General features: G+C 44.1%; 1 protein-coding gene across 2 annotated transcripts in view; it reads left to right on the forward strand.

Moving 5' to 3' along the window:
• The window catches only part of LOC117361173 (translational activator of cytochrome c oxidase 1), a 111566-nt gene that overhangs the window by 30257 nt on the left and 65637 nt on the right, over positions 1-15672 (forward strand). For both annotated transcript variants that reach the window (XM_033946154.1, XM_033946155.1), the window contains exon 3: positions 3236-3342. In XM_033946154.1, coding sequence (XP_033802045.1) covers positions 3236-3342 — 107 coding nt within the window. The remainder of the gene's footprint in view (positions 1-3235; positions 3343-15672) is intronic.

Raw genomic sequence — 15672 nt, forward strand, 5'->3', positions numbered from 1 at the left:
TAATAATAATAATAATAATTTATTTATATGCTGCCAAACTGGGGAGGTTCTAAGCGGCTCATAGCATGAAAAAACCATACATACATTAAAACAAAAAATCTTAATAAAATACAGCAAAAAAGGCAATACATACATTTCAATAAAATTGATCAGACTAGAAGTACAGACATTTCAGTAAAATTGATCAAAATGGAAGTGCAAACCATGCAGGTAAGAAACGTAGGAATAAAATGCAACATGGTTGAAATGAAAAGAAAAAGACAAAACATTATGATATCAGCCTATTAAATAATTGAGTCTTTAGTAACTTCCTAAAATTTAAGTAAGAAGAAGCTTCTAACATCATTTTTCCGAGCCATATATTCACTTTAGCAGCCTGAAAAGAAAAGTTTTCTTGAGGAACCTCTTATAATGGCAAGATTTTATGGAAGGATAATAAATAACTGCGTTCTCCATGTGTTTTTATTAGAATCATAGCTGTACACCGCTTAGCAATTTGAATGAGCGGTATAAAAAAGTTTTAATAAACTTGAAAACTTAAAACTTGAATGACTCCAAGAAAAATGAGAAAGAAGATAACCTGGTGACAGACCAAATGCTACTTTGTAACAAATGCAAGAAAACTTAAACAATATTCTAGATTCCACTGGCAGCCAGTGCAGTTTGTGATAGAAAGGGGTGATATGCTCCCATTTTTTTAAAACCAAAAATGAGGTGAACAGCAGTATTCTGGACTACCCTTAATCTCTTTAGAATTTTCAAATAAGATCCTACATATACAATGTTACAGTAGTCCAGTATACTTAAAATGGAAGATTTCACCAACAACCGAAAAGAGACTTCATCAAAATATTTCTTGATAGTACGAAGCTTCCAGAGCACTGAAAAACATTTCTTAATGAGTAAATTGGTGTGTTTCTCCAAGGTAAGGTGTTTATCCAGCGTTATCCCCAATATTTTAATGGATTGTTCTATATTGTAATCCAACCCATTTACACATATCATTATTTCTCTGACCTTATCATTAGGTGTTGCCAAAAAGAATTTAGTTTTTTCCTTATTTAATTTCAATTTGAAAGCAGTCATCCAAAGCTCAATCTGATTAATAATAGTTGCAAGATAATTTAAAAATTCAGATGACAGACAAGTAATTGGGATGACTATAGTAATATCGTCTGCATAGATTTAAAATTTAAGCTTTAAGCTTTGCAACAAGTTTCCCAGAGAAACAAGATAAATGTTAAACAAATAGGGGAGAGAGGGGAACCCTGCGACACCCCACAGGTGTTTTCCCAGTGAAATGACAAAATATCGTCCTTACACACCCGATACGATCTTTTACCCAGGAAACCGCAAAACCAGTTCAAGACATTTCCTGAAATTCCAATGGATTCTAGACAGTGCAAAAGTATAATGTGATCAACCAAATCAAATGCACTGCTCAAATCAAGCTGGAGAATAAGAGCACTTGTACCCTGGCTAAATAATAAATGTAGGTAATCTAACAACGAGGCCATAACAGTTTCAGTACTGAAACCTGACCGAAAACCAGATTGATTATCTTGCAAAATATTGAACTTATTCAAATGTGTAACCAATTCAAAATTAACCAACCCCTTCAATAACTTAGTGGCCAAGGGAATATTAGCTATAGGCCTGAAATTAGATGCAATGCTAGCAGATTCTTTAATATTTTTTCTAATCAGTGTAATCACAATTTGACCAAGTTTCTCAGGGAACATCCCTGTAGATAATAAAAAAATTGATCCAAAGCAGCAAATTGGCCTTAAAATTAACCGGAGCAACTTTCATAACATTAGTTGGACAGCTGTCAAGTCTACAGTAAGCTTTTACATACTTATTGTAGAATTTATTAAAAAGTTTTCCAATCTATTTCTGTAAATTTATTCCAACACAAATTCACTCTGGAACCATCAAAATCCCGAAGGATTGGGAAACACCAATGCTGATAAAGTTAGTTGATAAAAAGAATCACCAGTATTTTGTTTTTATTTTTTATTTATTTTGTTCAGATGCTTTACAACCAGCCACATAGCTTCTTTTCTTGTACACTGACACTCTTCCTCTCCTCCCTTACCCCCGGGCACAATAAGTCCTAAAAGGTAAACTAGAGCAGGGCTAGGCAATTCGGTCCTCGAGATCCAGAGCCAGGTCAGGTTTTCAGGATATCCACAATGAATATGTATGAGATGGATTTACATGCACTGCCTCCTTGAGATGCTCTTGAGGACCGAAATTGCCTATCCCTGAACTAGAGGAACTATGGTGAACTTTCCTTGAGAATATCTACATGCTACTGCATCTGCCAGTTCTCTTGGGATTTTTAAAGGGCACTACCCCAATTGAAAGTCTCTTTCTCCCCTCCAGCTCAGATTAGCCTCTTCCTCCCAAACAGAGGTTAGGACAGTAGTCTCACATTCTAGTAATTTGAATTATGGTACTGGCAGAGTTAGAAGTAATTGAGCTTCAGTTGTGTCCAGAATACTTTTCTAATTGCCTGGTGTAAAGTAGGAGAATTGGGGAACCAAAGAAGGAAGATGTGCTGGGGAGTATTGAGGGATGTTTGTGGTTATTTTTTTTAATAACCTGATTAAGATGGGAATAGATTTTGGTGTCTGATCTCGTTTTTGGAAAAGAGGGTCTGCCTGCACAGAGGTTTGCAAGGAGCTCTTTATAGGGAAAATGATTTCAGCTGGCCGGGGGAGGGGCAATGAGGGAGCTTCACTGGGCTAGAGCCCTTTAAAATTGTGGCCCCAGGTGAAGAACATGCATATCTTTGCGGCACACTGCATTCTAGGTACAAACATAGCATGTATGGTACTGGTTTACTAAAACCCATTGAAATAACTTGTTTTAATGCAGCTTAGTAAAAAATAAGCCCTTATCAGTGAGTTCTTTGTATTGTACTGGACTAACAAAGCTAGTAATAAAACAGTAACCCACTTAGGGCTCCTTTTACGAAGCCACATTAGCGGCTTTATCGCACACACATTTTTAGCGCACGCTAACCCCTGCGGTAGCCAAAAAACTACCACCTGCTCAAGAGGAGGTGGTAGCGGCTAGCACGGCCGGCAAATTAGCGTGCGCTATTATGCGCGTTAAACTGCTAACGCAGCTTCATAAAAGGAGCCCTTAGTGTCTGGTGAAATACATCAGAAAATCATCAGTGCCATGAAGAAAAAGTAAGTTTCATTTAATTCTCTCTCTATTGCAGAAGGAGGTGGGAACCCAGATTTAAATACTAATCTGGCATACCTGATAGAACAGTGTAGATCCAAAAATATGCCGAAGGCTTCAATCGAGGCAGCAATTAATGGAGTGGTACGTATTCTTTACCTATTTGAAACAAATACTAAATGCTTATTTTTTTCTTTAATTCCCTCACCTTCACCAGAATACACCATTTTCCTGTGATTATGACTTAATTCTCCCACCAAGTGTGGTTTAGAAAGGTGATCAGCTAAAAGCTACAGGGAACATACGGTTAATTCAGTTTCAAGAAAGAGAGTTTGATCATTCCTGAATTCTTTTATTTAAGAATTTCAGGTGCCAGAATGTATCAGGAGGGGAATATCAAAAACCAGGTCTTGAAATTGGGACATCTGACTGTTATTCCAGGACAAGCAGGCAGGTATTCTCACATATAGGTGACGTCATTGACGGAGCCCAGGTGCAGACGTCTCGCAAGCAGACTTGCTTGAAGAAACTCAAAGTTTCGAGTCGCCCGCGCATGCGCGAGTGCCTTCCCGCCCAGCACAGGGCGCGTCTCCTCAGTTCTCAGTTTTCTGCGGAGCCGAGAAGTCCATCTTTGACTCTCTGCGTTTAACTTCGTTCACTTTGTGCCTTCTCTCAACTGCAGTTTGTGCTTTTTTCTTCACGAATCGCTGTTTTATTTTATTTCTTTTATTTTAGTTTTTAAAAAATTTTTTTCTTCCGATCATTTTCCGGGATAGGCCGCTCGGCCACAGCCCAAAGGCTTCGACTTTGCGGCGGCTATTTTTCCATCTATGTCCCGGCCTGCTATGGGCTTCAAGAGGTGTAGCAAGTGTCAGGGCGCAATCTCTCTTATGGACCCTCACGGATGCTGCCTCAAGTGCCTTGGGCCGAAACATCATCCTAGGTCGTGCCTGCCTTGCCAAACACTTCAGCCTCGTGCTTTTAAGCGTCGTTGCATTCTGGTGGACAAGTTTTTCGAGATGGAGTCTCCTACTGATCCCTCGACTTCGAAGGCGTCTATGGCCTCGACTTCCATCGAGGCTCCTTCTGCGCCTACTTCTTCCACCTTCATCAGACCTTCATCATTTGCAGCGGCTCTTGCTTCAACGTATCTTCCCCTGTTTCCTCAGGTCAGATACCTCAGCTGTCGGTTCCGTCGGTGGTGATTAAAGTGTCCAAGACCCCTAAGTTGAAACACACTCACACTACCTCAAAGGAACCTCCAGCCAAAGCAGGTGGTCCGGTTTCAGACGCGGATCCATCCTTGCCGGCTTCTTTCCAGACTATGTTAGAGAATCAGTTTATTCAGTTCCTTACTAACATGGGACCCAAACTGCTTCCTCTTATCCAGCTTGGGCATTCAGCAGACTCCCGCAAGGTCGAGCCGCTTCCTTTGCCCCAGTCTGAACTTACACACTCTTTGCAGGGAGCAGAGTCTCTGTGAGTGTCTGATCTGCCATCCAAGCACGAAAAGCAAGGAGCAGATTCTTTGCTAGTGCCTCGACGAGACTCCTCACAGTCTAAACAAGGAGCAGAGTCATTGAGAGTGCATCGAGGTTCCTCCACCAAGCCTCTGGAGCTTTGATCTACAGCCTCTAGTCCTATTCCTACATCGGCATTGATTGCTTACGTCTCTGAGGCGAAATCTCCTCGATCCTCGAGATCTGGTTCCAGACACAGTTATCATCGACATTCGAGGCCTTCATCGGGGCATCCTTCCAGACCATCTTCCTCGAAGCCTTGATGTACTCCAACCTCGACCAGTTCACCGACTCCTCGTTCGAGGTCTCCGATGCCAGATCTCGAGGATATTCCGATCTCGATTGCCTCGTCCAAGTCACCAGGTTCCTTTGATGCCTTTTTCCCTGCCAAAGCTTCTTCTTCGACACAGGCTGCCTTGACGTCCTTGAGTCCTTCTCGAGGCAAAGCATTGGCAGATCAGCTATCTTTCTCTTCTTTCCTGCGACAGTTGGCTGTGGACTTGGATATTCAATTGGATACTGGCTCCAAGTATTCTAAGGAGTATCTAGAAGTCATGCATCTTCCTCAACCTCCGGCAGAGTGTCTTAAGCTTCCACTTCATAAGCATTTGAATCAGACTTTTGGTCGATGCATGGAAACACCTTTTTCCATACCAGCTGTTCCAGGAAAATTGGACTCTAGGTATAAAACTGTGCATCGCGTTGTTCCTGAATATTTGGGAACCATATTAGCAAGATTTGCATCCAAAGGGCCGTAGTGCGGTATTGAGATGGGCGTGCTAAGGTGGGTGCTCAGAAAGTTGGGCTGAGAGAGTATTAGCGAGTATTGGTGGGGAGTACCTTTAGGAGGGTGGGGGGTTTGGGGTGGGATTGAGGGGTATGGGTAGGTTCTGGGCTTTTGCTATGGACAGGGTACAGGGGATTCAGTGGGTGGAGGGGAGTGGTGTGGCATCTTCGGGGCTCATCAGAGTCCAGGGCCTCGGAGTGCCTTTCTGCTCTCCTTCCACTGCACGCTCTTAGTGGTGTGTGCGGGGGGGGGGGGGGGGGGGGGGGGGAGTTTGTTTGATATTCCTCTTGTTTTGTCCTTGTATGTTATACTATTTATATGATGCATATTTGTTTGGTACTGTGCACCTTTGGGGTGCCTTGTTACTATTTTCTTGTTGTTTGCATCAATAAAAATTGTTTGAACCTAAAACTGTGCATCGCAAAGGGTTTGACAACTCACAGTTATCTCATCAATCCCTGCTTGTTGAATCCTCCTTGAAGAGGTCTCATCCTTCCAAGGTTTATGCCACAGTTCCTCCTGGAAGGGAGGGGAAAACTATGGACAAATTTGGATGTTGCAACTACCAGAATGCTATGATGCCCTCTAAAGTCCTCAGTTATAATTTTTATTTCATCACTTACTTTGAAGTTTCTTATTTCTCTTCTACCAAAGTTTTTGGATTATTTGGATAACCAAATGCATTTTGAATTTCAGGAAGTCATTGTTTCTTTCTCTCAATTACATCTGCATCTCCTCCAATCATCTTATGATGCCTTCGAGTTATCTGCCCGAGTGGCTGCTTGCTCTGTAGCTATGCATCGTCTTGCCTGGCTTTGTACCATTGACATGGACTCTAACCTTCTTTGTGAGAGCAACGACCTCTTTGATGAATCCATCGAGACAGCCACCAAGAAATTATCTGACCATGAAAAATCTTTTGCTTCTATAGTCAGATCTAAACCAAAGCCAGCTCCTGCCAAGCCTGCACGCCCTGCTCTTATCTATCAAAGGCATTTTGCTCCAAAGCAAGCTCCTTATACTCGCCCTCCTCTGAAAAAACAACAACCTCAGAAGCAACGGAAACCCCAACCTTCTGCTGCACCTAAGACTTCTCAGCCTTTTTGACTGTTTACAACAGGGCATAACCTCCAACGTTCTGTCTCTGTCTCCTTTTCCTCCTATAGGAGGTCGTCTCCATCATTTTTACAACTGATGGACAATAATTACATCCGACCTCTGGGTGCTTACCATCATTAGGGAAGGATACTCTCTTCATTTCACTCAGGTTCCACCAGAGCTTCCTCCAAGAGAGTATCCTTCCAATCCATCCCAGACCGCCCTTCTTCAGGAAGCTCAAGCTCTGCTTTCTCTCCATGCCATCGAACCAGTTCCCTTGGAACAGCAGAACAGGGGTTTTTACTCCCGTTACTTTCTTGTTCAGAAGAAGACGGGCGATCTGCAACCCATTCTGGATCTCGGGGCTCTCAACAAATTTCTAGTCAAAGAAAAGTTTCAAATGTTGTCCCTGGCATCTCTTTATCCCCTTCTCGAGCAGAACGACTGGTTATGCTCTCTGGATATCAAGGAGGCCTACACTCATATCCCCATTCATCCGGCCTCCCGTCAATACTTCAGGGTGGGGAATCTGCATTTTCAATACAGAGTGCTACCCTTCGGCCTGGCCTCTTCTCCCAGAGTGTTCACCAAGGGCCTGGTAGTAGTAGCGGCAGCTTTCTGGAACCATGGTCTTCAGGTATTTCCCTACCTCGATGACTGGCTCATCAAAGATTCCACATCTCAAGGTGTTATTGTAGCGACCCAACGGACTACCTGGTTCCTACAACCAGGATGAAAGAAGTCATCCTACTGTTGTATCGGGTGATGGTGCGTCCGCATCTGGAGTACTGCGTCCAATATTGGTCGCCTTACCTTAAGAAGGACATGGCGTTACTTGAGAGCGTTCAGAGGAGAGCGACACATCTGATTAAAGGGATGGAAAACCTTTCATACGCTGAGAGATTGGAGAAACTGGGTCTCTTTTCCCTGGAGAAGAGGAGACTTAGAGGGGATATGATAGAGACTTACAAGATCATCAAGGGCAAAGAGAGAGTAGAGAGGGACAGATTCTTCAAACTTTCAAAAAATAAAAGAACAAGAGGGCATTCAGAAAAATTGAAAGGGGACAGATTCAAAACAAATGCTAGGAAGTTCTTCTTTACCCAACATGTGGTGGACACTTGGAATGCGCTTCCAGAGGATGTAATAGGGCAGAGTACGGTACCTGGGTTTAAGAAAGGATTGGACAATTTCCTGCTGAAAAAGGGGATAGAAGGGTATAGATAGAGGATTACTACACAGGTCCTGGACCTGTTGGGCCGCCGCATGAGTGGGCTGCTGGGTACGATGGACCCCAGGTCTGACCCAGAGGAGGCATTGCTTATGTTCTTATATTCTTATATTAACTTTCCCAAATCTCAACTTCAGCCCTCACAGACTCTTCAATTCATTGGAGCTGTTCTGGACACTGTCCAACTCAGAGCATTCCTTCCACAACAACGACTGGAGGCTCTTCTACAACTCTGTCACACAGTGTCTTCCCGCTCTTCCATCTCAGCGAGACACATGATCGTACTTCTGGGTCACAAGGCCTCCACAGTACACGTGACTCCTTTTGCCAGAGTTCACCTCAGAATTCCTCAGTGGATCCTGGCATCTCAATGGACGCAAGTTGACCCTCCTTCTCGACACATTTCAGTCACTCCTTCCTTGTAGAAGTCTCTCCGTTGGTGGTTGCTCTCTTCCAATCTTTCCAGAGGCTTACTTTTTCAAACGCCCCCTCATCAAAAGGTCCTCATGACAGATTCTTCGACCTATGCTTGGGGCACTCATCTCGAAGGTCTCCGTACACAAGGCCACTGGACCAGTGCGGATCGTCAATGTCACAGCAATCTGTTGGAACTCAGAGCGATTTTCAAGGCTCTCAACGCTTTTCAACATCTTCACGACCAGGTAGTCCTCATCCGGACGGACAACCAAGTTGCCATGTATTATGTCAACAAATAAGGAGGGACGGGATCTGCCTCCCTTTGTCAAGAAGCTCTGAAGGTTTGGGACTGGGCAATCTGCTACAACACCTTCCTCAAAGCTGTCTACATTCAACGTGCGAAGAATTGCTTGATGGACAACTTGAGTCATCTTCTGCAACCTCACAAATGGACTCTCCATTCCTCGCCTCTTCATCACATTTCTTCACAATGGGGAACCCCTCAGATAGACCTCTTTGCAGTTCCCCACAACTTCAAACTGCCTCAGTGCTGCTCCAGGATATACTCTCCTCACCGCCTCGAGGCAGATGCTTTTCTTCTGGAATGGACGAATCTCTTCCTCTATGCATTCCCTCCATTCCCTCTCATTCTCAAGACTCTGGTCAAGTTGAAGAACGATCTTGCCACCATGATTCTAATCGCTCCTCGGTGGCCGAGACAACCTTGGTACTCCCTTCTACTTCAAATCAGCACCAGGGAGCCTTACCTTCTACCAGTTTTTCCTTCTCTGCTTACACAGAGTCAAGGATCTCTGCTTCATCCCAACCGGCAGTCTCTACACCTGACAGCTTGGTACCTCTCAACATAACCCTTCTTCAGTTTTCTCAATCTGTAAGAGATGTTTTAGAAGCTTCTAGAAAGCTTACAACTAGACAATGCTATCACCAAAAATAGACTAGATTTTCTACATGGTGTTTTTCTCATCATAAGGAGCCTCAGCATTCCTCCTTATCTTCTGTTTTGGACTATCTTTTGCACTTATCCAATTCTGGTCTCAAGTCTACATCTATATGAGTCCATGTCAGTACAATTGCGGCTTTCCATTAGCCTATTGAAGGGAAACCCCTCTCTGCTCATCCGGTGGTTTCCAGATTCATGAAAGGACTTTTCAATGTCAAACCTCCTCTCAAACTGCCTCCTGTGGTGGTCGGGAGGTGGAGGACAGGGCAGGCCCGTGCACTGGAGCCACCCTCTGCTGAAATTGCTCTGCAGGGAAAAGTTGAGCTGCTTCCTCCAGGGACTGCACTGTATGCAATTTTCCCTCCAGGTAGAACAACAAAGCAAACGGGTGCCGCCACCGATATCTCACATTTCTGTCTCTTGAGATACAGCAGCACAGGTTTCAATTTGGCTCTCCGCCACAGCGTCACCGATACCAGGTCTGGTATAGTTCATTTTCAAAGATGTCCCATTTGTGATTAGGTTGTGCTCTCGCCGCCCTCATGACCATTTTCTTAGTCTTGAAGTCGGAAAAACAAGCAATGATGTCCAGCGGCCGATTGCTACGGGGTGCTGTAAAAGCTTGATGCGCTCTTTCAATGCTAATCGCATCCGGAGAAACAGAGACAGTATCAGTGGAGAATAGCAGGCTGGCTACTTGTTGGACCACCCTCTCACAGTTCATATATTCATCCAATTCAGGGACCCCACTTACCCGACGATGTGAGCACTGGCCCCGATTCTTCAAATCTTGCAGCTGAGGTCAGCGTACTGAGCTCAGCCCGCACTGATTTAATATCAGCTCATATTTCATGCAGGAGATCTTTAACCTCTGCTATTGGCTCCGGCAGGGCTGACAATGCGATCGCTATCTCTGGGGCCGTCACCAAAACTGGGGGGAGCGCATGCAGCGCTTAATACGAAAGCAAAGTCTTAGAGCTTTATGGGTGGATGCAGCCATGAAGACCTTCTAAAACTGGTCTCCGCAACGGCGCCCACCAAATATGCTTGTTTTCTGTGCAAACTATAGACATTTTTGATGGTGTAAAAGCTAAATTAAGGCCTGAGCATGCAGAGCTCTGCATTCAACCGACCATCTTCGACGATGATGTCACTTCCTCCTTGTTGACTTTTGAAGGTAAATCTTGAACAGCAACTGTTATAAAAGCAGAAATATAATTTAGAGCAAAAAATTATCATACTATAAAAAGAGACACTTATGAGCATGCTAAAGAGGGAGCCACCATAGGAAATTCATTCCAACTACTGACAGACCAGACAAGTATGTGGAGCAAAATACATTTTAATACAACGTATGTCTGATGTAGCCACGTTTTGCGCAAAGGCTGTGTCACAGGCAAAATTAGAGAGGTAAAACACACACCAAGCTTCTCTCTAGTGTAACACTTATCAAAAAACATCCAGAAAACTCAAACACGCATACAAAAAAAAAAATCCAGTAGCAGTAATCCTGTAGGAAGTGGTTGTTGGAGTATTGCTGCTGGATTTATGAACCATAGAGGTTTTTGTGTGTGCCTCTGATGTAGCCTTTGGATGAAATGTGGTCATATTAGGCATATGTTGTATTAAATTTATTTTGCTCCACATACTTGATGTTTTTTTTTTTTTACCCTGCTTGGGAGAGAGAGAGATCTTGTACAGCTACCCCTTACAGTGTCCTTAGGGGAGTGCTATTATGTCCCCATAATTACAGTGGTAGAGTGTGGTATACCCCTCCCCCCCAACTCCCCCTAATTGGAACAAGAAATTGCAATATGACTTGAAAAGTGTGGGGAAGACTTTGCAGGATGTATCATGTGTTATTTTCCTGAAGTGCTATAGGTAAGGTACTGGAGAAATGTTTGCAGCCTCACTATGATAACAGGCCCTATTAAGAGGCTGATTGCCCCCTCCTCCCCCTTCTAGAGAGGAAACCTTTAATCATTGGATGATTCTTGCACTCTGCCATTCGTGTACTATTTAATGTGCCGAGGGAGAGAAAAAGAAGAGGGTGGTGGAAAGTTTGCTCACGTTCTTGTTATGGTAATGTCCCTGACTCTCTCCAAACCTATAGCTGCTGCTAAGGATTCCTTAGCTCTGTTATAAGGCGTGAATGGTAGTATGGAGGATAAGGAGGATTGTTTTATCCACTTCAAGTCTACTATTCAGGAGCCTGGGGAGAAATTGCTCCAATATGTGTCTTGCTCAGAGCACTAAGGAAAGGGTGTTGTTAAGGGACAGGAGATGGACAGAGCTAGACTTGAGCAGATTCTTAGAGGTGCCTTGTACTTAGATAATTTGGTAATCAGTACTGGTTTGGCTAGTCAGAGAAGTAATCCTCCTTCCTTTAGTATGTCATGAGAAAGACTAGAGGGGATAGGACTGAGAGGCTTTAAGGAGCTCTTGGGGACCTTTTACAAGGGAGTAACACATGTAAGCAAGAGGGGAAAATCTCTCCAGAACAGCCTAAATCTTTCAAATTGACTGTGATCCCTCGAGAAGAAAGAAGGGGAAGAGGCACGTTGTATCCACTTAAGGAACTGAAAAGGAGTATCTGTCTAAGATAGACACATTGAAGACTTAGTTGGCTGCATTACAAAACAAGGTTGAATCCCAGAAGGGAGGGATTTCCCCAACTGGGAAAGGAGTCAAACTGCAGGGACCTAACAAACCCAAGAGTAGTGTGGGGCAGACTGGAAGGTAGAATAAGCAATTTGCCTCGTGTTACTGGTGTGGGAAGTTGGGACACTACCAAAATGAATGCAAATTTCTGCAGGATGTACCTGGGAAGATCCAGGTCTCCCCCCAAGCTGGGATACTGTAAGAATTCCCCAGAACTTTGTGTGTGGGCAGAAGCAAATCACCCCAGCTCAGTTTGATTGGGCAGGAGCCTCTTGGGCCAGAGAATTGATGGGACCGAAGACTATTTCCCTATCTAATTGGGAGAAGTGACCACTAATGTCCTATTGGATAATGGTTCTCAAGTCTGTCTGGTACTCTTCCAATGAAAGGCCAGCACCAATCTGGCTGCCGTAAAAGCAAGGCGCGCTAATCTATCCTGAATGTCCTCCACTCCTCCTGGTATCACCCCCAATAATGCAGTTTCCGCTCTTCAGACCATCCTGCATTGGAGAAGTCGCCCCACATATCGAAACACCTGATCCCAGTATTCCAAAAGCTTAGTACACTCCCACCACATATGGAAAAATGTACCCTGAAGGCCACACCCTCTTCAACACTCATCCGTACATGAAGTATACATTTTGCTAAGCACTGCAGGCGATATATACCAGCGCACGAGGAGCTTAATAGCCCCACCAACTATGGGGCCACCGCCACTAAGGCTATCTGTTCCCATTCCTCTCCCCTATAAGTGAGCCCCAAATCCTTCTCCCAAGCCTTTATATAAGAAGAAGGAGCGGCATGCAATATGTGATATAAGATCGATATGCACCCCCTGTGCACCGGATCCCCCAACAATGATTCAAACCTCGAGCATCAGAAAGCATTTGAGTCTACCACTTTAGTACGCATAACATAGTCTTTCACTTGTAAGTATGGGAATAAATACCTCTACTCCAATTGAAATTGAGCTTGAAACCCTTTAATATGCTCCCCCTCCAGAATCTAGCCAAAACACTGCAGCCCCCTGCGCTCCCAACGTCTAAAGGTTCCCCCCTCCCTTCCCAGTTGGAAGTCAGCCGCATATAGAATAGGAAGAAAATGAAGCCCCTGCGCTTTACCCATCAATTTCCGAAATGCTCCCTTCCACACCCGCAACATCCACCTGGTAAAAGGATTAGAAAGGGCAGCCACCTCCTTGTCCCTTAATCCCACCCACGGAGGGTATTGTAAAGCTCCAATGCCCCTAGGTCCTCCTAACAAGCCCTGTTCCACCTGTACCCACAATTTGACTGGAGTAGCATGCCAGTCTACCTCTGCCCGAAGCTGTGCAGCCTGATAATACTGTTCCAAATTAGGTATCCCCAGTCCCCCCTCCTCCTCAAATTTGAAAATGGCATATCTTGCCACTTTGGGATGCCTACCCCCTCCAAATGAATCGCAAGATGCTCCTATGCCAGCGCAGAAAGTACACTCTAGGAATTTCAATAGGTAATACTTGAAATAGATACAGAAATTTTGGGAGCACCATCATTCGCACTACCTCCATCCAAGAAAGGTACAATTTATTGAAACGGACCTGGTCCGGTTCTGGTCCCAAAACCGCTTTGCCCACACTCTGCCGTCTCTCATATCTGGAGACAGTCTCTTTAGAAAGAAAGGATGCTCATGCAAAAGCTTATTCCAAAGAGATGTCCATTTATTATGAGTCCTGCATACATATTTATTGCATTATACATGGGTCAGTTTTTTCAGCATATGACTGTAGGAAAGACCATATTTGGTAACAGGATACATAAAAGCAACTAGAAAGAGGTAGCAAACATAAAGGGGGGGGGGTTGGTGTGAAGTTTTCATAACTATGGCATAATACTGTCCTTTTTGTCTAAGGTTGTTTCTTTCTTAGCGAAATGTTTCTTATCTAAATAAGAAGCAGAATCGCTCAGCTAGAACACAGGCTGTGGGAAGTTCAGTACATGAGGAATGACCTTGGCACAAGTAGCCAGCTACAGAACAGGATGTAAGACACAGAGCTCAGAACAGAAAATGACCTTGTGGCTTCTTAACAAAATGATAACTGTTTCAGCAGTTATGCTACACAAGCAGGAATAGAAAAACTTACAAGGAATATATGTGCCTCTTCAATCCCCTCTTACGTCATGAAAATGACATCATAAGTGCACAGCATGAGCTTGGAGGGAGAGATATTCCAGATATGTCTCTCGAGGAGGGTTTTTTTTAGGAGCAGTAATGCGAGCAATACAACACATGAGCAGTCTAAAAATGACATAAGCAACAAGGATGCAGATAATAATAGAAACATAGAAATGATGGCAGAAAAGGGCCACGGCCCATTTAGTCTGCCCACACCAAGACCCACCCCCTATCTACTTCCCTGAAGAGATCCGACATGCCAATCCCATCTTTTCTTAAAATCCGGCACACTGCTGGCCTCAATTACCTGTTGTGGTAGACTATTCCAGCAATCAACCACCCTTTTGGTGAAGAAGTATTTTCTGGTATCGCCATGAAATTTCTCACCCTTGATTTTCCATGGATGCCCTCTAGTCGCCGTGGGTCCTTTAAGAAAAAAGAGATCTTCTTCTACCTCGATATGACCCGTGACATATTTGAACGTCTCGATCATATCTCCCCTCTCTCTGCGTTCTTCAAGTGAGTATAGCTGCAACTTATCCAGCCGTTCCTCATACGGGAGATCCTTGAGACCTGAAACCATTCTGGTGGCCATTCGCTGAACCGACTCAACTCTCCGCACATCCTTTTGATAAAGCGGCCTCCAGAATTGCACGCAGTATTCCAGATGGGGTCTCACCATAGATCTGTACAATGGCATAATAACCTGGGGCTTACGGCTGATGAAACTTCTACGGATACAACCCATGATTTGCCTAGCCTTGGAGGAAGCTTTCTCCACTTGATTGGCAGTCTCCACTTGATTGGCAGATTATAACAATAAGAAGGTCTTTTACCCATCCCTGCATCCAACTAAAGTACTGATCCCAAGGATTAGATAAACCAGAGTTACGTTTGAGCTCAGCAGAGAGATCCGCTAATTTCTGAATGGCCAAAGTAACCTTACCCGTGGGACCTGTATTGTCAGGAATAAAGGTGCAACAGGATAAAATATTGGGGAGAATTTTACAGACACCCCCTTCTCAACAAGGATCATATCCAGGGCCATGTGGTTTTGGAAAGTCATCTGAGAAGCGGGGCCTAACTGATCAGCAATACCTTGCAAGGCGTCCCTAGTGTAGTTCACAAAGCGTTGCTGATTATAATAAATGTAATTAATCCAATCAACATTCTTATTGATAGTGATAAGGGGAATAAGAGACTCGAACCCAGCCTTAACTTGGTCTCGGGCCTTGAATTCATCTGGGACCCCTATGGCAACTATGTATACATGTGGATCAAAACTACCAAGGAGATCACATTTATGTCGGGGTAAAGAGGTGGAGGTACCATGCGAATAGGAAGGGTGCCCTTCAGAGAAGATATGCAGGGGCATGATAACCTTAGCTAAAGCGCACTGGCATGTCCACTGTCTGGGTAATTTAACACGGAGCCGAAGGTCTCCACAGAGCCAGTAAATATCACCTAGGGTCATACGGCTAAGCAGAGATTTACCATTTTGGTCCACTCTTTTCTGAGCACTTTCCGGTCAGTGCCAGTGTTCCACCCTACCGCTCCCCAGGACGCACACTTATCCCCCCAATGTGAGTCAGTAACACATATGTATATGTCTTTAGTTTTAGGAATATCATGGAACCAACCATGC

The sequence above is a fragment of the Geotrypetes seraphini genome, chromosome 5, assembly GCF_902459505.1.
Source record: "Geotrypetes seraphini chromosome 5, aGeoSer1.1, whole genome shotgun sequence".
In the NCBI taxonomy this organism is placed as follows: domain Eukaryota; kingdom Metazoa; phylum Chordata; class Amphibia; order Gymnophiona; family Dermophiidae; genus Geotrypetes; species Geotrypetes seraphini.